Genomic DNA, 24,323 nt, shown 5'->3' with positions numbered 1-24,323 from the left:
TGGAGTGGTTATCAGTATTCTTAACATGCATACTTAGTCTAAAGGTAATCAATATCTCTGTCCTTAAAACATTTAATACCCATCACCAGCTCCCATCTTAAGTGCTATTTGTATTCAATACTTTGGATCCAGTCTATTTGTTTACTATCCAAATTAGACATTTTACTTTCATAACCAATGTTTGTTTAGACTTTTCATTTTTTTCTCTCACCACTCCTTGTAACATCGCAGACTTTCCTCCTAGGGGTATTGTCCGTCCTAGAGTAGGATTTTCTGGTGGTAAATGATTTCACTTTTTGTTTGTCCAAAATCATTTTGATTTTTCCCTTGTTAAAGATAATTTTTCAATATACAAATATAAACAGATAATCCAAATAGGCCTGTATTGATAAGTTGAATCAAGAAATAATAACCTTCCAAAATAGAAAGCAGCAGGCTTAGATGGCTTCACTGGTGATTTCCACCAGACATTTAAAGAAGAGTATGCAAGACTGGGTCAACATTCAAATATCAATTAATATAATCCACTATATTAACAGGTTAAAGAAGAAAAATCCAACACCCACTCATGATAAAAATTCTCAGTGGAAATTCCTGTCGTCGCTCAGTGGAAATGAATCCAGCTAGTTTCCATCAAGATGCAGGTTTGATCCCTGGCCTTGCTCAGTGGGTTAAAGACCCAGTGTTGCAGTGAACTGTGGTATAGGTCGAAGACAAAGCTTGGAGCTGGCGTTGCTGTGGCGAACGCCAGCGGCTATAGCTCTGATTTGACCCCTGGCTTGGGAGCCTCCATGTGCCGCCCTAAACAAACAAAAAAACAAACAAACAAAAAAAACCTCCACAATATATCAGCACCCAAATGAAATGAACATTAAGGTATAAATCTAATATGTAAAATATATGAGGAAAACTGTAAAACTCTAATTAATGAAATCTAAGAACTAAATAAATGGAGAGACATTCAATGTTGTGAGTAGGAAGACTCGATATTGTCAAGATGATAGTTCTTTCCAATTTGATCTATATATTCAAAGCAATCCCAATCCCAATCCCAGTAAATTGTTTTGTGGATATCTACACAGTAGTAAAAATTTTAAAGAACCGGGGGTAATTTCAAAATTTTGGAGACTAGAGAGAGGACATGCTGGGCATCTGGAAGGGTGTGTTGAGGGGCATAACTTATAAACAATTAGATATTAATGAACCATAAATTGTGAGAAAATGCTGAAATAGTTGGAGAAAAAAGTAGAAGGGGACTAGATTTGGGTGGGGCTCATGGACCATATCCAGAAGCTTGGCCTCCATTAGGAGGGAACAAGGGAGCCAAAATGGGTTCTAAGCAGGGGAGTGATTCCAGTCTCTGGGTGTGACATGCCATGTATTGGAGGAAACAACCCTGCAACTAAGGCTTGTTAGAAAAGCTTAACAGTGTATTGAAGAAAGACGCTGAAAGTATGAAGAATAATCATAGTAGACATGAATTAAAACATTAAGCCCATGGCATACTTAATCTTGTCTGCCCCACCGCCACCCAGTGTTGGCACTGGTGTCAAGCTCTCCATTTTACAAGTAAGGCGAATATGGTAGAGAAGATAAGTCACTTGATCAAGACCCCTCAGTACCCAGATCTGTCTACAGCCTCTCTTCACTCCCTTGAACTAAGGCATTGGACTATGACGACGGTGAATGTACAGGCGCTTTCATTCATTCGTCACTTATTGGAGACCGAAAGCCAGCTTCAGCGTCCAGGAAAGGGAAGAGACAAAACTCATTAAGGTGTCAGTGAGCAGCTAACCGGATGTAAAACTTCCGTAGCTGCAGAGTGACAACAGCATTACCGCCCACCGTCCTCTACCCACTGTGAACACCAGACGCCCTCCCTGCGCCGCCTCCGGGGACCTCAGGCCCCGCCCCGCCCAGGGGCGCCCCTGCGGGCCACGTGGTGCGGCGTCCGCGCAGGCGGCTCCCGGCGCCGGCGCTTCCGGGTTGGCGGCGGCTGCGGCGCAGAGGTAGGAGCCGGGCGGCGCGGGGACGCCGGCGGCTGGCCAGGCGGAGCTGGGGGCCTGGGCCGGCCTGGCGCGAGTGCGCCTGCCAGGCCGCTGGGTGGGCCAGTCGCGATCCAGACCCCGCCGGACGTCCAGAGAGGTAGGTCCGCTACTGGCCCACCGTTGGTGGGCGCGGCATCCGCGTCCGTGTCGACCCTGCCCAGCTGGCCGCTCCTCGGTCCGGCCCGAGGGGCCCGGGTAGGAGATGCGGGAGTACCCGCGTCCCAGCGTCCCCTCGTCCCGCCCCCAGGTCGGCGGACCCAGGGCCCCGGGGAATTGCCCGCGCGCAGTCTGATAGCCCAACGTGGGCAATCCACGCCTCCCTTCCAAAGCGAAGCCGGATGTGCCTTACGTTATTACTACTCAATTGCTGCTACCCCCAAATTGACTTTGTACACATACATTTTCTTCGCCCTTTCCATTTTTGTTTCACAGACTAGCTAATAATATGTAAAGTCGAGACACTAGTTTTCATTCTGATATTTGTGCAACTATGGAAAGTTAGTGCAGGGTAGGACTTCAGAGACGATTGATCCGATTCCTTCATTTTACAGAAAAGAAAACAGACCCTGAGAGGTCCCGGGAACGTCGGAAGTTCACCCAGCTGGATAAGGGTTCAATAGGAACCCAAAGCTAAGTTTTTAAATAGACTTTTAAAAGTGATAAGTGGTAAAATTCAATTAACAAAGTGAAGTGACTCTAGGTTCCTTTGGGCTGGGATTAACCTGGTTAGACAATGTGTCCTGCCTTTTAAGCATTATTTTCTGAAGTTCTCTTGGGGTGTCTGCAGCAGCTTGGGTTGTTGCTGTGGCGTGGGTTCAATACCTGTCTTGGAAACTTCCACTGGCAAGGTGGAACAAAAAAACCTTTGTTTTCTTATTTCAGGCCAAATCCTTCTTGAGAGCCTAAAGAAAATGGCAGAAATATCATCAGAGCCTTCAGGGCAGCTTATTGTACACTCAGACACTCACAGTGACACTGTCCTGGCCAGTTTTGAGGACCAGAGGAAGAAAGGCTTTCTCTGTGACATTACTTTAATTGTGGAGAATGTGCATTTCCGGGCCCACAAAGCCTTACTGGCTGCCAGTAGTGAGTACTTCTCAATGATGTTTGCTGAAGAAGGAGAGATCGGCCAGTCCATTTATATGCTAGAAGGCATGGTTGCCGACACTTTTGGTATCCTGCTGGAATTTATCTACACAGGTTGTCTCCAGGCCAGTGAGAAAAGTACAGAACAAATCCTGGCTACTGCCCAGTTCTTAAAAGTCTATGACCTGGTAAAGGCTTACGCAGACTTTCAAAATAACCATAGCTCCCCAAAGCCAGCAACATTGAACACAGCTGGTGCTCCAGTGGTTGTCATTTCTAATAAGAAAAATGAGCCTCCAAAGCGGAAAAGGGGAAGACCAAGAAAAGTCAACAGTTTACAGGAGGGGAAGTCAGAACTGGCTGCAGAAGAAGAACTACAGCTGAGAGTGAACAATTCAGTTCAGAATAGAGCACACTTCATGGTTAAAGAGCTCGACAGTGGCGTACTGAGCGAACAGATTCCAGCAAAAGAATTGGAAGAATCTGAGCCGGCTTGTGAGCCAGGTAGAGGGGAGGAAATGCCAGCTGAAAAAGATGAGAACTGTGATCCCAAGAGCCAGGATGGGCAGGACAGCCAGAGTCGGTGTAGCAAGCGGAGGATTCGGAGGTCTGTCAAACTGAAGGATTACAAACTCGTTGGGGATGAAGATGACCAGGGTTCAGCCAGGAGGGTCTGTGGAAGGAGGAAGCGCCCTGGGGGCCCTGAGGCCCGTTGTAAAGATTGCGGCAAAGTGTTTAAGTACAACCACTTTTTAGCAATCCACCAGAGAAGCCACACGGGTAATTATGCTTTTGCAGCTCATTGGAATGTGTTTTGGAGAAGTAACAATAATAATAGCTTTCATTTATTGTGCAGTGTCTGTGATGGGCATTGTAATAAGGTATACATGTTATTGTATTGAATTCTCCCAGCAGTCCTGTGAAATAGGTGCTATTATCCCAACTGTGCAGATGAAGAGACTAAGTACTAGAAAGCTTAAAATACCTTGCCCAGGGCATCCACATAGTGACAGAACTGGGATTTGAACTCAGGGAGCCTGATTCCAGAATCTCTCTTCTTACTTGAAATTGTTGGTTCAAGGCTTAAATGTCCAGGAATCAAGTGCCAGCCACATTTAATCTGCCTAATGATTCTTTTTTTTTTCCTTTTCTTTTTAGGACCGCACCTGCATCATATGGACGTTCCCAGGCTAGGGGTCGATTCAGAGCTGCTGCTGCCGGTCTACACCACAACCACAGGAATGCCAGATCTGAGCCACATCTTCAACCTACACCACAGCACATGGCAACACTGAATCCTTAACCCACTGAGTGAGGCCAGGGATCGAACCTGCGTCCTCATGGATGCTCATCGGGTTCGTTACCACTGAGCCACAACAGAACTCCTGCCTTATGACTCTTCTTTTTTTCTTTTCTTTTTAGGGCCACACCTGTGGCATATGGCAGTTCCCAGGCAAGGGCTCAAATCAGAGCTGTAGGGCTCAGTGGAAACCGTCCCAACTAGTATCCATGAAGACATGCAATCAATCCCTGTCTTCACCCAGTGGGTTAAGGATCTGGCTTTGCCTTAGGATTCTTGAATTCCTCATCTTGACTGTAGCTGTATTTTTTCCCAGGTCTGTCTGGACAGCTCTCTCACTCAACCATCTAGCTGTAAACATCTCTTCCTTTATCATCCCTCTACCCAGTACTGGCCAGTAGACACTTTTGTGAGGATGGAAATGTACCATAGCTGCTCTGTCCATTATCGTGGCCACTAGCCACGTGGGTATTTTGCACACTTGACATGGCGAATGTAACTGAGGAACTGAGTATTTTACTTTATTTTAATTGATTTAAATGGTCACCCTATTGGACAGTGCAGCCTAAGGTGGCCAGAAATCGCTTCCTCCTTTGAGCCCTCTCTTAGGCACCTGACTCACTCTGCTTTGGGTCAGGCTGTGGTCATACACCTGTTATGTACCCCACAGCCTAACTAAGTTCAGGCCTAGGGACCGGTATGTAAGTCCTAGCATTTGGCGGCATCCAGTGCTGTGGCTCTCAGCCTGGCCGCCCTTGAGTCTCCTAGGGCGCTTCTAAAACCACAGAGCCTGGGTGCGAGCCCCAGAGCTTCTGGTTGCATTGTCTGAGTGTTGGCATTTTTAAAGGCTTCCCAGGGATTTTAAGCACAGACTGAGAGCCCTGAATCGTGGTTCTCTGAATGATGTAGAAATGTTTATTGAACTGTCCAGTTCAAAATCTTAAATAGCTCTGCAAAATTCGTCAAGGAACTCTGCCTGTAGGATCTTCCTTTTTTGCCCTCAGTGTTCTGCAATTTTGCATTCACTCATTTTAGTGTGGGTCTCTTTTCTTCCATTTGAGTGGGTACCACTGGATGCATACAGCCTAGAAACTCATCTTTCAGTTCCAGAAAAAATTTCTTGAATCGTTTCATAACTGATTGCCCTCGCTTTCTAGAACTCCTTCTGTTTGGATGTTGACCCTCCCGGACCCCTCCTCTAACTTTCTTGTCTCTCCTCTTGCTCACTTTTCGCTCTGCTTTCTGGGAGACTTCCACTTCCTCATTCAACCTTGATTACTTTTCTATTTCTACTCTTAAGTTTTTGCTTCCAGGAGCTCTTTTTCTCTAAACATTTTTTTTGAAAGGAGAGTCCTCTTTTTGTTTCCCAGTCTACTGTCTTACCTCTTTGAGCCCATTAAGAACATTTACTTATTTACTAGTTTTTAGTATTTTCCAGACTCACCCTGGGCAGTCTGTTTTCTGCAAGTTGCTTTTTGTCTTACCTGTTTTGGTATCTGTTTCAGCTACGTAAGGCCTTCCTTGACAGCTGATTTTTTTAAAAAATCATATTGAATTATATGTAAGAATTTTTTGCTGAAAGCTGCTGGCAGCTGCAGGTGTGGAGGGCCTACAGCATCCTTGCTGATGCCTGGCCTTGCCCCTTCGGCTCCCTTCCCTCTCTCTTCATGTTCTAGCAGACACTCCATCTCCTACCTGGAGGCTGTAGCCTGGCTGCCGGTGTCTAGCACAGGAGGAGGCAGAAGGCTGGGGTGCATCTCATCATCACAGATGCACACTTTGACTTGCTCTCCCCATGGTGGCCCCGCCCCATTGTCCTGGGAGACCTCTGATCCCGAGACCCCTACTCCAGAGATCCCTTGTTGGATTCACCCTCTTTAGAGAACAGTCTCCATCTTTTGCTGGGGAGAAGGCCAGGCCCCTGGGTACGTGGAGTAGGACGTTGGATCTGGGGGCACCTAACCACCTGGGAAGCAGATGTTGTTTGTTCTCCCTCACCCCCATTTTCAGGGATAACAGGTGTCACCAATTCCTGACATGAGCATCTCAGCGCTCCTCCCCGCTGGCATCAGATTCGTCCTTTCCAGCTTGCAGAATGTTATCGGTGATGTTGTTTGTGCTGTTCATTGTCATTTTAGTTTGGGAGCGCACAGAGGATGTGCACGTTGTTGCTCACGCCATGTTTTTTGGGGCTCTTATTCCAGGGGAGCGACCTTTCAAATGTAACGAGTGTGGCAAAGGCTTCGCGCAGAAGCACTCCCTGCAGGTTCACACCCGGATGCACACAGGCGAGCGGCCCTACACCTGCACCGTGTGTGGCAAGGCTCTTACCACCAAGCACTCGCTGCTGGAGCACATGAGTCTGCACTCAGGTAGCCAGGCTCGCACCAGCGGCCAGATGCCAGCAGGTTCCCATTGTGAGGGTGGGCGTTACTGTGATTTAGGTGGTCTTGTCTCAGCCTCATATCATTCCCCATGTGGTGTCATGGAAAGACAGAATTCTGCACCTGTCAGGGTGTGCTTTAGAGTTTTGCACAGCCTTGAGCCTTAAGCCGTGATTTATAAACTGGCAGCTGGAAGTTCAGTGTGCAACCATGGTTTGTATAAGCACGAGAGTTTAGAATTATTTTACTTTGGATGCTTTTGAGGGGAACTCAAATTCTCTTGTTCTGTCCACCACTCCCTATTGCCTTGCGTGCCTTTGCACATTCATGTTAACGGTGGTAGACTCTGTAGGCATTTGGGTTTGTAGACAAGTCACTTGTGTTATTTGTAGAAAATGGACACCTGGGCCCACTGTGGTATTTATCTTATTTGTGAGCATTCCGGTTCTTTATAGCTTTTTGTGTGTTTTGTTTTTTATTTGGCAGGACAGAAGTCTTTTACCTGTGATCAGTGTGGAAAATATTTCAGCCAGAAAAGACAACTAAAGAGCCATTACCGAGTTCATACAGGTACAATAAAAGGAGAGAAAATTTGGATTGGTGGGGGAGAAACGCAAATACAAATTGTTTCTGAAACAGTACTTTCAGAGTTGTAAAAGATAAGAGAGTTTTTAGGGAAGCTATTCTTAAAAAGCAGTCTACGAGTTCCCACTGTGGTGCAGTAGATTAAGATCCAGTGTCGTCTCTGGTGGTGCAGGTTTGATCCCTGGCCCGATGCTGTGGGTTCAGGATCCGTGTCCCCGCAGCTGTGATGTAAGTCGCAGGTGCAGCTCGAATTTGATCCCTGGCCCGGCAACTTCCATATACCATGGGTCCAGCCAAAAAAAAAAAAAAAGAAGCAATCTAAATTAGATGTCCTTGTGATGTTTTCTCCTACCTTGGGATTTATATTAAATGTTTATATTACAGTTTTGGTTCCACACACAGAAACCCTATAAATTTGGTGTTATTCGAGGCACCACTTGACTGAGAGGACAGTGGTTGATTAGTTGTTAGTGGTCCCTGGACAGAGGTGTCACACCCCATAACTGTCTGTCCAGGCTTTGTCCAGGCTTGCTCCAGCCTGCCTCTGCCCACTGCCCTTTTTCCTTCCTGCCAACTGACAAGAGATGAAGGGGGGGATTGGGAGCATCATTTGAGATTGTTTGGTCACAGTCAAAGCAGTGCTTTGAGGCAGAAGGAGATTATATTTGGAGAGATGGGAAGGATCCCACGTCTTTTGGGGAAGCAGTGAGTTGAGAGGCAGAAGAAAATATTGTTACCAAGTTTAATTTCAGAATTGTTGTTTTATTAAAATACCACATTTAAAGTGATTATTTTTCAGGGAAGTGCTTTAACACAAATGACTGAAGAAATGCAGGGACAGCATATATGCACTGACACTTTTTTTATTGTTGCGACAAGGCCACTCATTACCGGAATGCAACCATTGCCACCGCAAATTCATGGATGTGTCTCAGCTAAAGAAACATCTACGAACACACACAGGTAAAGCACCGTTGCACCCTTTCGTTCTAGCACATTTCATGCTTTCAGGGAGCGAGGACTGAAGTACTTGGATCCCCTCCTCACAGTGTGTTTATCGTAAATTGGGCGGGAGTCTTATCAGTAGATCCTTCAAAAGCCCAGGCAGAAGGCTGTGAACACCGTTCTGTGGAGAAATCACATCTTTGTAAAAAGCAAAGCAGGGATTCCCACTGTGGTGCCACGGGTTAAAGATCCAGCATTGTCTCTGCAGCTTGGGTTCAGTCCCAGTCCATGGTGTGGCCAAAAAAAAAAGCAAAACAGAGAGTCCTTACTGAGCACTATTCATCTATGTAACTTTGTTTCATACTGCAAAGTGGTACAAGTCTGAATCTGGTTCTGTGTTTCAATCATAATTTACTTTATCATTGAGGAGTATCAAGATGAATTTTTTAGAAAAGGAAGCAAAATGAAGCAAGCACAAAAGTAGCCTAGGCACTGAGGATTTTTCCACTTTCTCTCCTAGGACCTCTTAGTACTTACTAAGCATTACCACCTCCAGAAAAATCAGCTTCCAGGATGAAGAGGAGGCAGGATCAATTAGGGCAGGTCAAATTCTTTCATTTAAGATCATAAAAGTAAAAATGTGGGCCTTTTAGAACTTTAGGTAAGAAGCACTTCTTAAAAAGAAACCTGCTAGATTTTCTAAGAAAAACTTCCTGTTCTAGGTTGATAGTTTAATGATCCTCTTAAATTGTTTAGTAAAATTATATATCAGGTTAACATGTCGCTTTGGACATTTTCAAAAAACCCTGTGTTTTTTGAAAACACAGGGTTTTTTCCTTAAAGTCATTTATTTTCTTAAACATCTCATAGTGTATTGAGTTTTAGGAAGATGTGTCTCTGTATAGTCTTTCTACAGATATCATTAATAGGTTCTGTGAAATTTAAATTGTCCATTTGGTGTTCCTGTCATGGCACAGTGGAAAGGAACCTGTGCCATGGCACAAACTAGGAACCATGAGGTTGTGGGTTCGATCCCTGGCCTTGCTCAGTGGGTTAAGGATCCAGTGTTGCCACAGGCTGTGGTGTAAGTCAGAGATGAGGCTTGGATCCTGAGTTGCCGTGAGCTGTGGTGTAGACCGGCAGCTGTCTAGCCAGAGTGGCTAGACTAGCTCTGATTGGTCCCCTAGTATGGGAAGCTCCATATGCCGCAGGTGTGGCCCTAAAAAGCAAAATAAATAAAGAAATAAATAAATTGTCCACTTAGCACGTATCGCCTGATGGTTACTAGGTGCCAGGCACTCTTCTGGGCTCTGAGGATGTAGCAGTGCATGAGGTGGGCAGAGCCCTTGCTCTTGAGGGGCTAACATGCAAGCGGGAGACACCGAGGGAGTGTGTAACTTGTCAGGTGGGGGTAAGTGCTGTGAACAAAACGCAGGGTCAGGGGACAGGCACAGGAGGGGATTCTGCCCTTTTACACGGCAGCTCATCTGGGAGGGCCTTGCTGATGAGGTGACCTCTCGGGTGGAGATCTGAATGCTGTGAGCCATTGCATCTCCTCGGCAGAAGAGCATCCTAGGCAGAGGGACCAAGTCCTGAGGCAGAAGGGGCCACGCAGAGCCAGGGCGGTGAGAGTGGACACCGTGGTGTAGGTGGACATTAGAGGCCGCTGGAGTCCGTGTAACCTGAGTTCCCGGCTGTGTGCTTCAACCCCCTGGGAAACTTTAAAAAAGGAAAAGCCTAGTCTCCGCCCCTGGAGATTCTGATTGAAGTGACTGGGGATGGGGCTCGAAATAGGCATCGTTAAAAGCTCCCTGGGTTTTTTTACTGTGCACTTAGGCCTGAGAACTTTGGAAGCCACAGTAAAGACTTTGGATTTTGTCCTGAGGTGGTGACTAACAAGGGAATGGACGTGCTGTAATGTAGAATTTTAATAGGATCGCTGCAGCCACCGCGTGGGGTGGGGTGAGGCGGGGTGGAGGCGCCGTGAGGAGGTTGGTGCCACGGGACCTTGGCACAGCGTGGTAGGAGTGGGCCCGTTCAGGGTATATTCTCAAGGAAGACTCGGCGTCACTTGCTTATGATTAGATTTGAGGGGGGAGAGAAGGGAGAGGCAGAAGAAACTGGAAGGATGAAAAAACTGGGGAAGATGCTGGAAGGAGCAAACCAAGAGTTGGATTTTAGACACGTGGGCTCTGAGGTGGCTCTTTGACATCCAAGTGCATGTGTGGAGGAGGTGGCTGGATGTTTTGGTCCGTGTTCAGGGGAGACCTGCATGCAGAGATGGAAACGCCCATGCTCACACATAGGCCTGCAGATAGCCTGTGGGGCTGCGGAGAGAATCCCCAGGGCCAGTGGAGGTCAGGGGGAGCCAAGGTATCCTGGTTGTGCTGGGTAGTGCCAGGGTGAGACCTCCGTTCCACATGTTTCTCTGGGTAAAATGTGTTAGTGAGGCTTCTGGTCTTTCTGAGGAGAAGCAGGCCTTGGTGTGGAGGCGGAAAGCAGTGCAGGTCCCTTCATTCCAGGGAACCACCCCACCCTCCACCCTGAAGAGAAGAGAGAGAAGTGGAAGATGTGATGGGTAGAAAGGAAATGACAGGGGCTTTGTAAGGTGGTTTGTATGACTTAGAAATAAGAAATCATACCCATCAAAAAATGACTTTTCGGAGTTCTCGTCATGGCACAGCAGAAACGAATCTGACTAGGAACCAGGAAGTTATAGGTTCAATCTCTGGCCTCGCTCAATGGGTTAAGGATCCAGCGTTGCCGTGACCTGTGGTGTAGGTCACAGACGCGGCTCGGATCTGGCATTGCTATGGCTGTGTCGTAGGCCAGTGGCTGCAGCTCCGATTAGACCCCTAGCCTGGGAACCTCCATGTGCTGCAGGTGTGGCCCTAAAAAGACAAAAGCCAAAAAAAACAAAAAACCGACTCTTCACAATTCCCTGATGGCTCAGAGGGTTGAGACTCCACTGTTGTCACTGCTGTGGCATGGGTTTGATCCATGGTCTGGGAACTTTGCATGCTGTGGACACGGCCAAAAAAGAAAAAAAAAAATTGGATTCTTCAAGGCAGAGACTGTGACCCATCTGCCTTAGCACAGGGGACATGCATGGTGCTGGTATTGAAGAGTTGGGAGGGATTTTCTGTTGTGGTCCAGCAGAAATGAATCCAACTAGTGTCCATGAGGATGTGGGTTCAATCCCTGGCCATGCTCAGTGGGTTAAGGATCCAGCATTGCCGTGAGCTGTGGTGTAGGTTGCAGACGGGGCTCGGATCCCGCCTTGCTGTGGCTGTGGTGTAGTCCGGTGGCTACAGCTCTTATTCGACCCCTAGCCTGGAAACCTCCATATGCTGTGTGTGTGGCCCTAAAAAGCAAAAAAAGGCAGCGGGTGGGGGGGAGTTGGGGTGTCACCTCCCAGCTCCTCAGGCAGAGAGGAAGGTTTGGGAAAGGCTGCCAGGCAGAGTGGCGCTCAGCCTCCACCCCAGCGGGCAGGTCTTGCCCAGAGGACCTCGGCCAAGGCTGTCTTCTCTTAGCTCTTTAAGTGCAGACTTTCTCTGGGTTAGAGGTCACTTGCCAAACATGAAAGATTGGAGATCAATGAGAGGTGTTTTCTTCCCTGAAGGCATCTTCAGTGGGGGAGGAGGGTGCATTTTGCAGTGGAGGCAGGGTGACAGGCAGTGTTGGTGAGGTCACCACAGCTCAGCTCGTGTCCCTGTACCTAGAGCTGATCCGGCTCTCAGGAACTGAGCTAGGCCGTGCCATGCACCGGACTGACAAGCCAGCCAATGGATTCACTTAACAAAAAGATGCCCCCTTTCTGTTGTCTGCTGTACCTCCTTCCTGACATCCGTGTACCCAGAAACCAAGTCAGTGATCAGAAGATTGCTGGGTGAGCTGGGGGCAAGTTCAGGGAATTAGCCCAGGCTGTGGAGAAGCCTGGTGAATAGCAGCAACAGGCCGCGTGGGGCTGGAGCATGTGAGAGGCTGGCACCCGGGGGGCCGTGGTGTGGAACAGCTACACCGTGTTGAGCTCCGGTGAACAGCTAGAGTGAGATGGCTGACAAGGGGCAGACCCGCGGTGAAGGCAGCCAGGGGTCTTTGGGCAGAGAGGAGGCTTGTTTGGGTTCATGCCTTGAAAAGGATGCAGGCAGCCCCAGGAGGATGGTCCGAGAGGGAAGGTGCTGGGGGTGGGCCAGTTAACAGGCCCTTTGGAGAAGAAAGATGAAGGTGTTCAAGTCAAGAGAGTGGAAGGAGGAGTTCCCATCGTGGCGCAGTGGAAACAAATCTGACTAGGAACCATGAGGTCTTTTTGAGTCTTTTACAATGAACATGGTTGATTTTTGAAGAAAGAAAGCAGCTGTTTTAGGAATTTAAGTGTATAGAACCCGTTTGCCTCTTGAACATGAACTTGGATCAGACTGGAGGTGTGTGGTGTTCCTGTAGTGGCTCGGTGGTAATAAACCCAACGAGGATCCATGAGGACATGGATTCAATCCCTGGCCTCACTCAGTGGGTTAAGGACCTGGCGTTGCCATGAGCTGTGGTGTAGGTGACAGACACAACTTGGATCCTGCGTTGCTGTGGCTGAGGTATAGGCCGGCAGCTGTCACTTCTGTTGTATCCTTAGCCACGGAACTTCCATATGCCTCGGGTGTGGCCCTAGGGGGTAAAAAAAAGCACAAAAACTTGAGATGTGTGATATTTGGGCCTGCCTGGGGTAGGGTTGGGTGGTACTGCATTAGCCAGCCCGTCACTTCACTCCAGGTTTGAACCGATGGCAATGGGAAAGAGGGTCTGAGAAAACATATCTGCCCGCATCCCCCTGGATGAAACCTACCCTTTCCTTTCCATTGCCGTTGTCTGGCCTCCCTGGAATGAACTCGCTTCAGACCCCACCGCCCCCCAGGCCCTGTCACCTCTCCCTGTGCCTTTCCTCTCCATCTGCTTCCTGCACCTCCTGGTCCAGGCCTCAGCCCTGCAGCTTAGACTAGTCCACAACTTCCTACCTGGTCTTGCTGCCTACCGCCCACCCCACCCATCATCCCCACGTGTATTTTCTTAGTACTTTGGCCTGTCAGGTCTTCTGCTAAAAACGTCCAAGGGTTTCTTGGGGTCTCTGCCTGGAATCGATGGCTCTTTGTGGCCAGGCGTCATGGTTTAGGTCCACCCCTCCTCAGTGAACCCTCACCGCTCGCTGTCCTCACTCTGCGGCCATTTCCCACACCGCCTTTTTGGCCGTACTGTTTATCCTGGTACCCGAACCAGGCCTGTCCAGTCCAGCCAGATCCTGCTGCCTCCACACCCACCCTGGTCTGCACTCAGTGTTGCTGACACCGCTCACTTAAGGGTTTTGCCAAGGTGCAGCCCTAAAATACTGAATTGCCATGTGTATCTCCTCTCAGAACAGTTCTTTTTTTTTTTTTTTTTTTTTTTTTTTTTTTTTGTCATTTTGCCTTTTCTAGGGCCGCAGTCACAGCATATGGAGATTCCCAGGCTAGGGGTCTAATCAGAGCCATAGCCACCAGCCTACGCCAGAGCCACAGCAATGCGGGATCCAAGCCGCATCTGTGACCTATACCACAGCTCACAGCAACGCTGTATCCTCAACCCTCTGAGCAAGGCCAGGGATCGAACCTGCAACCTCATGGTTCCTAGTCAGATTCATTAACCACTGAGCCACGACGGGAACTCCAGGACGGTTCTTTTTGAGGCAGTGATCATGTCTTTTGTATCTTTTCTGTTTCTCAGTTCTGTGCTTTGTGGAAGGTTTTGGAGCTGAGGAAACTGAAGAAGGAAGGTGTCTGTGAACTAGAGGGAGCAGAGCGAGGACTAGGAAGTCTTTGCCCAGATGCACTTTGGCTAGGAAATTTGCCCTCTTACTGTCCTAGAGTATGTTCCTGGAAAGAATTTCCAGTATTTAAAACATTTGCCAACAGACTTCCAGAGATGTTGCAACCCCAGATGGATTTGATTGATGACATGATACTGTTACATGTGTCCGCACACAGCACTTTACAAGCAAACGGAGCAGGCACTCAGTCTTTGAGTCGGGAGAAGGAAGAACTGAGATCTGCTCCAGGTGGAAAGATGATGGCAGCAGCCTGGTTTTAATCTTTGGAGTGATAAGAGTTATTGCTATGGGGAGTACCCTGGTGGCTTGAGGGATCTGGCATTGACACTGCTGTGCCTCAGGTTACTGCTGTGGTGCAGGTTCGATCCCTGGCCCAGGAGCTTCCACATGCCATGGGCATGGCGCAAAAAACAAAAGCATGATCGCTGCAAAGATGCAGACTCAAGTTGTCACAAGCGTCCTCTGCCTAAGTTGAACTTGGGGAACTATCTCACCTGAATTTTCTAGAAGATGCTGTGAGAGGGAAGCTGCCTGACTCTCCTCCTCTTCACTTTGCACTCATCCCTTGCTCTTATCTAGTTTAGTAGGATTTTGCTGCTTTTCTTTTTTTAAAAAAAATTCATAGTTCCCTTGCCTATGTTAGGATCAGTAATTGTGTTTCTGGAGGGCATGACAGTCTGTCATTGTGTGTACAAACTAACACAAATAAATGCTGTCAAAGCCTTATTAAAATTCCTAGTGGGGTCTGGAGCAGTTACGACACCCTGGGTGGGCCTTGGTTCCCACTCTGAAGTTCGTTTATTCATGAGGATTTCTGGACCAGCATGCTGGGCCCACTTCTAGGCACTGGGATCCTAGGAGTGAGCAGGCCCGCAAGTCACCCCATATAAGAATGGGAGACACAGACGACAAATACCAGTACGTAAGGTGATGACAGCTTTGTGGGGAAAGTCACTCAGGGAGGGGCCCATGACGTGGTGGGCTGGTGCTTTGGGTGGTGACGAAGCCTTGCTGGGGAGGTAACACTTCACGTCAAGGTGATGTGAGTCCCTAGGGCCCTGAGCGGCTTGCATGGGGCGTGTGCCCAGGGACCTCCCCCGAGGTGGAGGTGGTGAGCGAGGGGAACACCTGATGGAGTAGGACAGGCTCAGGGTGAGGGATGGCGGTGGGCGGACAGATGTGTCCCATCTGTGATTCCATGGCGACTTTGGCTTTTATCTTGCATGGGATCAGGAGGAGCCATTAGAGTAACTGCTGCAGAGCAAGAGAAGAGTGTGATCGGATCTGACTGTAGGAAGGATCCCTCTGGTTGCCACACTCACTGTGGACCACAGGGCAGCAGAGCAGAAGGGAGGAGGCCCAGGAGGAGGCCCCTGTGGGGAGGCGTGAGATGAGGCCAGATTCTGGGTTCGTTGCGAAGGTGGATATGAATGTGACTAATCCGTAAGTCACCCTAGTGCACGGGGGCCCTGGGAAGCTCAAGTAGTACCCTCTGGGAGTGTATGTGTCTTGAGTGGGTACTCGAGAGAGCGAATGTGTCTCCCACATAGAATCGCTTCCCTCCTCATTCCAGTTTTTAAGTGTCTGAGGGAAAGCTCCGAGCCCTACACTTCCTCTGTGTCCTCTTGGCACTTAGCACGCGGGGCTCAAGTACATGGTAGATGCTTGCCGAGTGCCTCCTCCACTCACACTGGCTGAGGGTTCGGGTGGTACTGCCTTGGTTCTTTTTCATATTGCAAAACTAGGATGTGATTTTTGCTTTTTATTGTGGATGTATGCTTCTGAACACTCTCCCTTTTTTAGGTGAGAAGCCATTTACGTGTGAAATCTGTGGCAAATCTTTCACAGCCAAGAGTTCTCTTCAGACCCACATCCGAATCCACAGGTAAAGTTCTACAGATGCTTTTCACACACGGGATCTTCATCCGGCCCTGGTGTTCAGCAGGGTGACATGTCACCTATATAGTCCTTGCCCCAAATGATTATTGGTAGAATTTCCCGTGTAGTTTATTATTTTGTTTTATCTTTTCAATAAAGAAATTCCACACTTAGGCAAAATCAGGGAAACTGATTCTGGCCAGCAAAAGTTGGCATTATTGATAGCATTTCTTAAATATTGATTTGAGGCTAGGGGCTGGTCCACAGCCTAAATCTATCAAAAATTAGTATTAGGGGAGTTCCCATCGTGGCGCAGTGGTTAACGAATCCAACTAGGAACCATGAGGTTGCGGGTTCGATCCCTGCCCTTGCTCAGTGGGTTAACGATCGGGTGTTCCCGTGAGCTGTGGTGTAGGTCGCAGACACGGCTCGGATCCCGCATTGAGGCTGGCAGCTACAGCTCCGATTCGATCCCTAGCCCGGGAACCTCCATATGCCGCGAGAGTGGCCCAAGAAATGGCAAAAAGACAAAAAAAATTAATATTAGGGAGGCCCTGTTGTAGCTCAGCAGGTTAAGAACCTGACTGGTGTCCATGAGGATGTGAGTTCGATCCCTGGTCCGGCTCAGTGAGTTAAGGATCCAGCGTTGCCATGAGCTATGGTATAGGTTGTAGACACGGCTCAGATCTGGCATTGCTGTGGCTGTGGTGTAGGCTGTTGGCTACAGCTCCGATTTGACCCCTAGCCTGGAAACCGCCATATGCCACGGGTATGGCCATTAAAAAAAAAAAAAAAAAACCCTAAATATTAGATTTAATGTTTTCTCCATAAACTTTTTTTTTTTTTTTTTTGTCTTTTTGCCATTTCTTAGGCCGCTCCCGCAGCATATGGAGGTTCCCAGGCTAGGGGTCCAGTCGGAGCTGCGGCCACCAGCCTGTGCCAGAGCCACAGCAACACAGGATCCAAGCTGCGTCTGCGACCTACACCACAGCTCATGGCAACGCCGGATCATTAACCCACTGAGCAAGGGCAGGGATCGAACCCGCAACCTCATGGTTCCTAGTCAGATTTGTTAACCACTGCACCATGACGGGAACTCCCATCCATAAACTTTTTGTTCACACACTTTATTTCCAGATTTGATTTAGTAGCTTTTCTACACAGATAATTACAGGCCACTCACATTTTTAATATTGAAGTCAGTCATATATATTTATTTGTCTTCTAGAGTCTAAAAATTAGCTGAGAACTAAAACAAAAAACTTTGTGTGTAATCTACAAATATTTACTTTCTTATCTGACATACATGCTGTGGAATCATAAAATTTTATCACATCTGACCCAGCCCCACAGCCCCATCCATCACTTGTCCTCAAATACCCCTCCCTGCTTTTTTGCTTTAAGATTAGAAATCGAAGCCCGTGGCAGATGTAACTGGCTCCAAGTCCTTAACTTAGAGAACCCATGACTTATGTCTCCCAGTCAGGTTAATGTTCCTCTCTTCTGCAAATAATCTGAATTTCTGTGTCCCTCTAAATAAATGATCGTTATAAGTGGATCTGTCTTTAAAATAAAATGTCTGTTTTCTCGTAGAGGAGAAAAGCCATATTCCTGTGCCGTGTGCGGCAAATCCTTCTCTGACTCGAGTGCCAAGCGGAGACACTGCATTCTACACACGGGCAAAAAGCCTTTCTCCTGCCCTGAGTGTAACTTACAGTTTGCGCGCTTAGACAACTTGAAGGCTCACCTGAAAATCCACAGCAAAGAGAAACACGTGTCCGATGCCAGCAGCGTTTCCGGCAACAGTAACACCGAAGAGGTCAGGAATGTCCTCCAGCTGCAGCCCTATCAGCTCTCTACCTCTGGGGAGCAGGAAATTCAGCTTCTTGTAACCGATTCTGTACATAACATCAATTTCATGCCTGGTCCTAGCCAAGGAATCAGCATCGTCACTGCGGAGAGCTCCCAGAACATGACCGCAGACCAGGCTGCCAATCTCACGCTGCTCGCGCAGCAGCCAGAGCAGCTGCAGAATTTGATACTCTCAGCTCAGCAGGAGCAAACCGAACACATGCAGAGCCTCAATATGATTGAAAGCCAGATGGAACCCTCCCAGACGGAGCCAGTGCACGTAATCACACTCTCCAAGGAAACCCTGGAACATCTTCACGCCCATCAAGAGCAAACAGGGCAGCTCCATTTAGCAGGTGCTTCAGATCCGGCTCAGCACCTGCAGCTGACCCAGGAGCCACCCGCGCACCATGTGCCCCAGCCCACGCCGCTGAGCCAGGAGCAGAGCTGACCTGAAAACACGCTCGACTGCTCTCTTGGTCTCTGTAAGCCATAACGGGATTGTGTTTGGCTTTGTGCAGCGTTCACTTGCAGGTCCTGACAGAGATGTGGTAGCTAGCTGAGCTAGCCGATAGCTTGTTGCTGTTCATCCAGGAAGCAACATGTGTGCATCATGTTGTCTCTCTGATATTGATTTGGATTTAGCATTTCAGTATTGAAATTTATTATATCTCGTAAAGACTTGGGTGACTTTCCTTTGGGGGCACTGAATTAGACTTTTCTGTGAGTATTAAATGTTCACAGCCATAGGTTATGGTCTTGCTGACCTTTCCAGTTACATTTTTTAGGACAAAGGAAGTCATATGTTGAATTGGGTAGAATGTTTGGTTCCCCTTCCTTATTCCTCTTCGGCCTCACAGTTCCCACAATAGTTCCCACTGTGGGGGCTGAATATGAGCAATTACAACTTTAGGGACTCTGTCCTTTTAAGAATTTCAGTCCCTAAGACATAGTAACCTCTCAATGTTTAATCTTCCCTCAGTGGGCTCATCATGTCATGTTTAAGATAGATTGAAAGACGTAAAAACTGAATGTCTATTTTAACTCAAAATTCACACACCAAGAAAGCCAAAAGGATAGGATTATTTTTTAAATTCTGAACTTGACTTTTCTGAGACACAGATTTACATGTTTTTTTTAAAAGCAGGGCATTCCTGTTATTGCTCAGTGGAAATGAATCCGGATAGTCTCCCTGAGGAAGCAGGTTCGATCTCTGGCCTTGTTCAGTGGGTTCAGGATCCAGCATTGCCGTGAGCTGTGGTGTAGGTCGCACACGTGGCTCAGATCTAGTGTGGTTGTGGTGTCGGCCAGCAGCTGTAGCTCCGGTTCGACCGTCAGCCTGGGAATTTCCATATACCACAGGTGGGGCCCTACAAAGCAAAAAAAAAAAAAAAAAAAAAGTCTAATTGAAGTATGAAATCGAATCAAGATGTTCATCCCAAATAAATTGTCAGTTTTTTGTCAGCATTGACATTTGAGCTTCATGATGAAATGAAAACTTTCTTAATTATTCTGGAATATAAATTAATGTAATTTATGTTAAATATACCAGGTTCTAATTGATCTCCAAAAATGTTGATCTGTGTATTATGTCTGATAACTTTCTGAATAGGAACTTATAATCTATTTTTATTGCAGAGTAGGTTAAATCTCACAAAATAGACACATAATTTTAAAAAGTAAATTCCTCTAATCTTAAACATAATTTTGAGCTTCAGAGACTTAGTAGCCCGTGTGTGTGTCTATAATTGTGTGATTTGAAATAATCGTCAGAAGATTAAATTATGTTTGGGTTAAGTCTTCCAGCACAGCCTGTTTTATTGAATTCTTTGACTGCTTTCTCTCAGGTAAACTGGTAGAGGATTTTTGAGAAAAGAAGGTGAGCACCCGAATATGCAAATTAACACAATACTGGTGGAGAGTGAGGGGTAATATGCCCTAAAATTAACAGGACCTTCACATCAGTCACTTCTTTTTTTAAAGTGTTTTTATTATAGTTGACTTACAGTGTTCTGTCAATTTCTGCTGTACAGCAAAGTAACCCAATTTTATATATATATATATATTCTTTTTCAAGTGACTAGATGTAGGAGTTGCCATCGTGGCACAGCAGAAACAAATCCGACTAGGAACTATGAGGTCGTGGGTTCGATCCCTGGCCTCGCTCAGTGGGTTAAGGGTCTGGTGTTGCCATGAGCTATGGTGTAGGTTGCAGACTCGGCTCAGATCTGGCATTGCTGTGGCTCTGGCGTAGGCCGGCGGCTACAGCTCCAATTGGACCCCTAGCCTGGGAACCTACATATGCCATTGCTGTGGACCGACAAAGAAAAAAACAAGTGGCTAGATATAGTTCTCTGTGCTATACAGCAGGATCTCATTGCTTATCCAGCCGATTGGCCCAAATGCAGTAGTTTGCATCTATTAACCCCAAATTCCCAGTCCATCCCCCTCCCTCCCCTCCCCTTAGCAACCACAAGTCTGTTCTCCAAGTCCTTGAGTTTGTTTCTTTTCTGTAGATAGGTTCATTTGTGCCATATATTAGATTCCAGATATAAGTGGTATCATATGGTATTAGTCTTTCTCTTTCTGACTCACTTCACTTAGTATGGGAGTCTCTAGTTCCATCCATGTTGCTGCAAAGGGCATTATTGTGTTCTTTTTTATGGCTGAGTAGTATACATCAGTCACTTCTTTATTTTAGATATCTTTGACTTCCACTTGAATCACATACATTTTTTGGAAGCTAAAGTAATAGAGGAGTGTTCAGGTTTGTGAGGAGATGAAAGCTTTCTTCTAACATATCTGCCAAACTATATTTTATTGGATATAATTCAAAAATTCCCAAATGATTTATATATATCAACCAAAGTATGTTATTAAATCAGGCCTGACTAGAGATATCATTTTTACAAATACAGTTATGCCCCCAATATTATTTCAGATTTGACTTACCTCATTTAAGCTATTTACTTTAACATTATTGTGAAAATGCAGTGTTCTTACCAGCTTTTCAAAGCCGATTGGCCCACATTTTCTCCAGGAGATTCGTAGTATCAAAGCAAATGAAGGCTAAACTGCTCACTTCCTGGATAGCTAGATAATTATTCAAGAAATACAGTCACACGACTGTTTACAGGTCAATTTTAACTAGCTTTATGACAGCCTGTCTCTCCACTAAGAGAAATATAATGTGAGCCACACATGTGTAATTTAAAATTTTCTAGTAGCCACATTAAAAACGTAAAAAACTCATGAGATTAATTTTAATAAAATCGCTTATGTAATGCACATTTGCCCAATATCATTTCAGCACGTAAATATTCAACATTAAAATGTATTAATAGTTGACACTTTTTTTCACACTAAGCCTTCAAAATCTGGTGTGTGTCCTACACTGACTGCATGCTCAGTTTGGATGCTCACGTACTTGTCTGTATTAGGGTACATATAGTTTACAGCTGAAAACCCAGATTCACATATTCAAGCAGCTGCAGTCATAATTCTCTTCACAAGAACTGAAACAAGTATCCATTTTTGAATTTATATTAGAATTGATTAAATGTAAAGCCGGATTCCTCCATCGCATGTAGCCACACTGTGAGCGCCTGGTGGCCATTTGTGGCAGTGGCCTACCTGTCTCCAGCCCCAGAGCCAGTCTCAGTAAGAATCTCTTCTGAAAGAGTTCTGGGTTATTCAACCAGCTGTCAAAGGAAAATGAGGAAAGAAGGGCTTTATGATTCAGGCCTCTCTTCTGTGTCCCAAATACACATCCTGCCCATTTACATGACATCCTGAATTTTAAAGTTCAGTGACTGGGAGTTCCAGTCGTGGCTCAGTGGAAAGGAATCTGACTAGCATTCATGAAGACACTGTTTCAATCCCTGGCCTTGGTCAGTGGGTTAAGGATCTAGCGTTGCCTCGAGCTGTGGTGTGGGTTGCAGACAAGGCTCAGATCCTGCGTTGCTGTGGCTCTGGCGTAGGCCAGCGGCTACAGCTCCGATTCGACCCCTAGCCTGGGAACCTTCATATGCCAAGGGTGCGGCCCAAAAAAGCAAAAAAAAAAAAAAAAAAAAAAAAAAGTTCATTGACTGTACTAAAAGGAAATGACATGTATGCAAAAATGTTTCTATTGTGTCTTTGAGAAATTGCTGGCTCAGGGCCTCACAACTCATCTTGTACTAAGCTTATATGGTTTAAAAAGTGGTTTTAACAAGTGCAGAAATACAAATTGCACTTATTAGGAATTAGTAGAACATTATGCCTTCGGACCATGGAAACAAACATGGCACTTTTGATGGTGAGTCTCTGGTTTTCTCCAAGTAGAGGGCTAGCCTTGGAAAGAGGGGCTCAGGCCATCCAAATGAGCTATTCATGGGCTTGCCCCTGTGTTTCTTGAAATGCCTCTTTCCGTCTCTCCTCTGTGTGTTGTTCTGCATGTGGTTCTTGTGTTGTAAATGTGAGCAACCTGTTGCATGATGCTGGGGTGTGTGACAGTGTCATCAGAGATGGTTACATTGAAGGTTTTCATAGACTGGGATAATAACAATAGCCGCCACATACTGAGTCTTTGCTCTAAGCCAGGAGCAAAGCCAGGCTGTGTTAGTTCTGTGTCTTGGCCCTTCTGAGACCTTTCCCAGGGCATGGAGCACAGAAAGGATTCCTACAGCATCGCGTGGTAAGAGGGCTAGCAGGCACCTTTGGCCGCGACTAGTGTGTTAGTTCGCTAGACAGGGCTGCCTGACAAATACCACAGCCTGGGTGTCTGAAACAACAGAAGTTCATGTTCTCGCAATTCCAGAGGCTCAAGTCCAAGATCAAGGTGTTGACAGCATTGGTTTCTTCTGAGGACTCCTAGCCATCGTCTCCTCCCCCTGTCTTTTTCTTCTGGTCTTCCTCTGTGCGTGTTCGTCCTAATCTCCTGATAAGGACACTACTCATACTGGGTTAGGACTCACCCTGCTGACCACGTTTTAACTTAGTTACCTCTTTAAAGGCACTCTCTCCATATAGTCATGTTGGAGTTAGGACTTACAATGTGAATTGGAACCTGTAACAGCCGGCTTCTGGAACGAAGAGGAAGCAGTGTCTGACCACATCCGTAACCCATTTGAAGCACAACCTTATTTTACTTTGCATGACAGTCCTACGAGGTAAGGAATCTTATGATGCCTATTTTACAGATGAGAACAGAGATCTCAGCAGAGGAAGCCCTTGCCCGAGGTGACACAGTAAGTGGCAGAACTGTAACTGGGGCACAGGGCTGGCTGCTCCCACCAGATGGGCTTACTCTCATCAGCTTTGGAATTTTTACACTGGGTTTACATATCATCTGCTTAATGGAATGGAACAATTTTGACTAAAAGTGAAGGGCTGTGTGCAACTTTAGCATACATTCAGAGCTTTTACATAAAACAACAGTAAAAGAGTCTTCCTATAGAAATGCAAAAACTACCAAATTAATAATACTCATATTAGTATTTTATTGCTGTTGATTTAAAGTTTAATTGAAATTTACCAATTAGATGAAAGTTACTACTAAAGTAAAAATGTCTTAACTAACACAAACTTTTGCTACCCTTATTTGTATGTAAGGAGGTAAATTTTCATCCTCAGTTTTCAAACTAAAATAAGCTTAAATTCTCAAGAATAGAAAGAAAACTCTTTGTCTTGCTTTTGAAAAGAGTAGTCTTGAAGAAATGACCCCCCCAAAAAAAAAATCCCCCTTGCCTTTTGTAAATAGCAAGTGCAAAAGAATGGTCTCTAAAAGCTGTAATGTCACTTACTTTCAAATTCTTTACACGTAATTAACAGACACTTTTGTTGACTGGAATATATATACATATCATTGTCATTGGAAACGTCTCACAGTAGGAGGACTTTTATACTAAAGCTCATTTGATCACAGTCTCAACACAAAGTATAGGAACTTGAGGAAGTTTAGGTAACAGTCACAAGCCTTAGCCTTTTTTTTTTTTTTCTAATGTAAGTGGAAAATACTATTATGTCTGGTGTGACATGTAGAAAGGGGTCAGATCAGGGAACTGCCTTGGTCTTAGAGCTTGGATCTATTATTTCTTGTGAATTGTTAACATTCATAATATTAGAGCATTTAAAATAATGGATTTGAAGATTGTGCAAAAGAATAGTTTGGCTCTTAGTTTTTGTTCATTTGTATTTTGTCCTTGTTGGATGAAAAATTAAACTGAAGCTTGCTTATGTTACGTTAGAGTTATAAATAAGAACATCTACATTTTAAAAATCTACCTCATAGATAACTCTAGTATGATTAAGTGGCTTCTGGACAAATTCTTCCTATAATCTTAATGTTTGAAGTATGAAAAGGCTCATAACAAAAATCTGGCAAAGCAAGCAGAACCTGAACCTATGTGTATTTT

At 46.1% G+C, this 24,323-nt stretch overlaps 1 protein-coding gene across 7 annotated transcripts; it reads left to right on the top strand.

Moving 5' to 3' along the window:
- ZBTB24 (zinc finger and BTB domain containing 24) lies at positions 1,973–19,734 on the top strand. Of its 7 annotated transcripts, none has more exons than XR_002343807.1 (7): positions 1,973–2,145; positions 2,931–3,914; positions 6,639–6,806; positions 7,310–7,388; positions 8,283–8,366; positions 16,003–16,084; positions 17,671–19,734. XR_002343807.1 is itself a non-coding variant. In XM_021091007.1 (7 exons), exons 2-7 carry the CDS (start codon positions 2,960–2,962, stop codon positions 18,377–18,379), a joined length of 2,082 nt encoding a protein of 693 aa, XP_020946666.1. In that variant the 5' UTR covers positions 1,973–2,145; positions 2,931–2,959; the 3' UTR covers positions 18,380–19,734. The 7 variants fall into 7 exon arrangements, 3 of the variants coding, with proteins under 3 accessions (XP_020946666.1, XP_020946677.1, XP_005659437.3); XR_002343805.1 differs by having other exon boundaries at positions 7,305–7,388; positions 8,203–8,366; XM_021091007.1 differs by having other exon boundaries at positions 7,305–7,388.

The sequence above is a fragment of the Sus scrofa genome, chromosome 1, assembly GCF_000003025.6.
Source record: "Sus scrofa isolate TJ Tabasco breed Duroc chromosome 1, Sscrofa11.1, whole genome shotgun sequence".
NCBI classification, from domain to species: domain Eukaryota; kingdom Metazoa; phylum Chordata; class Mammalia; order Artiodactyla; family Suidae; genus Sus; species Sus scrofa.
Note: the sequence above shows the minus strand (reverse complement) of the source record. Positions and strands in the feature narration are given on the sequence as shown.

What these genes read in the sequence shown, in the direction of transcription:
- ZBTB24 (XM_021091007.1), top strand. Translation starts at nt 2,960, where the DNA reads ATGGCAGAAATATCATCAGAGCCTTCAGGGCAGCTTATTGTACACTCA. An exon ending in GCACATGAGTCTGCACTCAG is followed by an intron (nt 6,807 to 7,304) that starts GTAGCCAGGCTC and finishes TTTATTTGGCAG; the next exon opens with GACAGAAGTCTTTTACCTGT. An exon ending in CCATTACCGAGTTCATACAG is followed by an intron (nt 7,389 to 8,282) that starts GTACAATAAAAG and finishes TGTTGCGACAAG; the next exon opens with GCCACTCATTACCGGAATGC.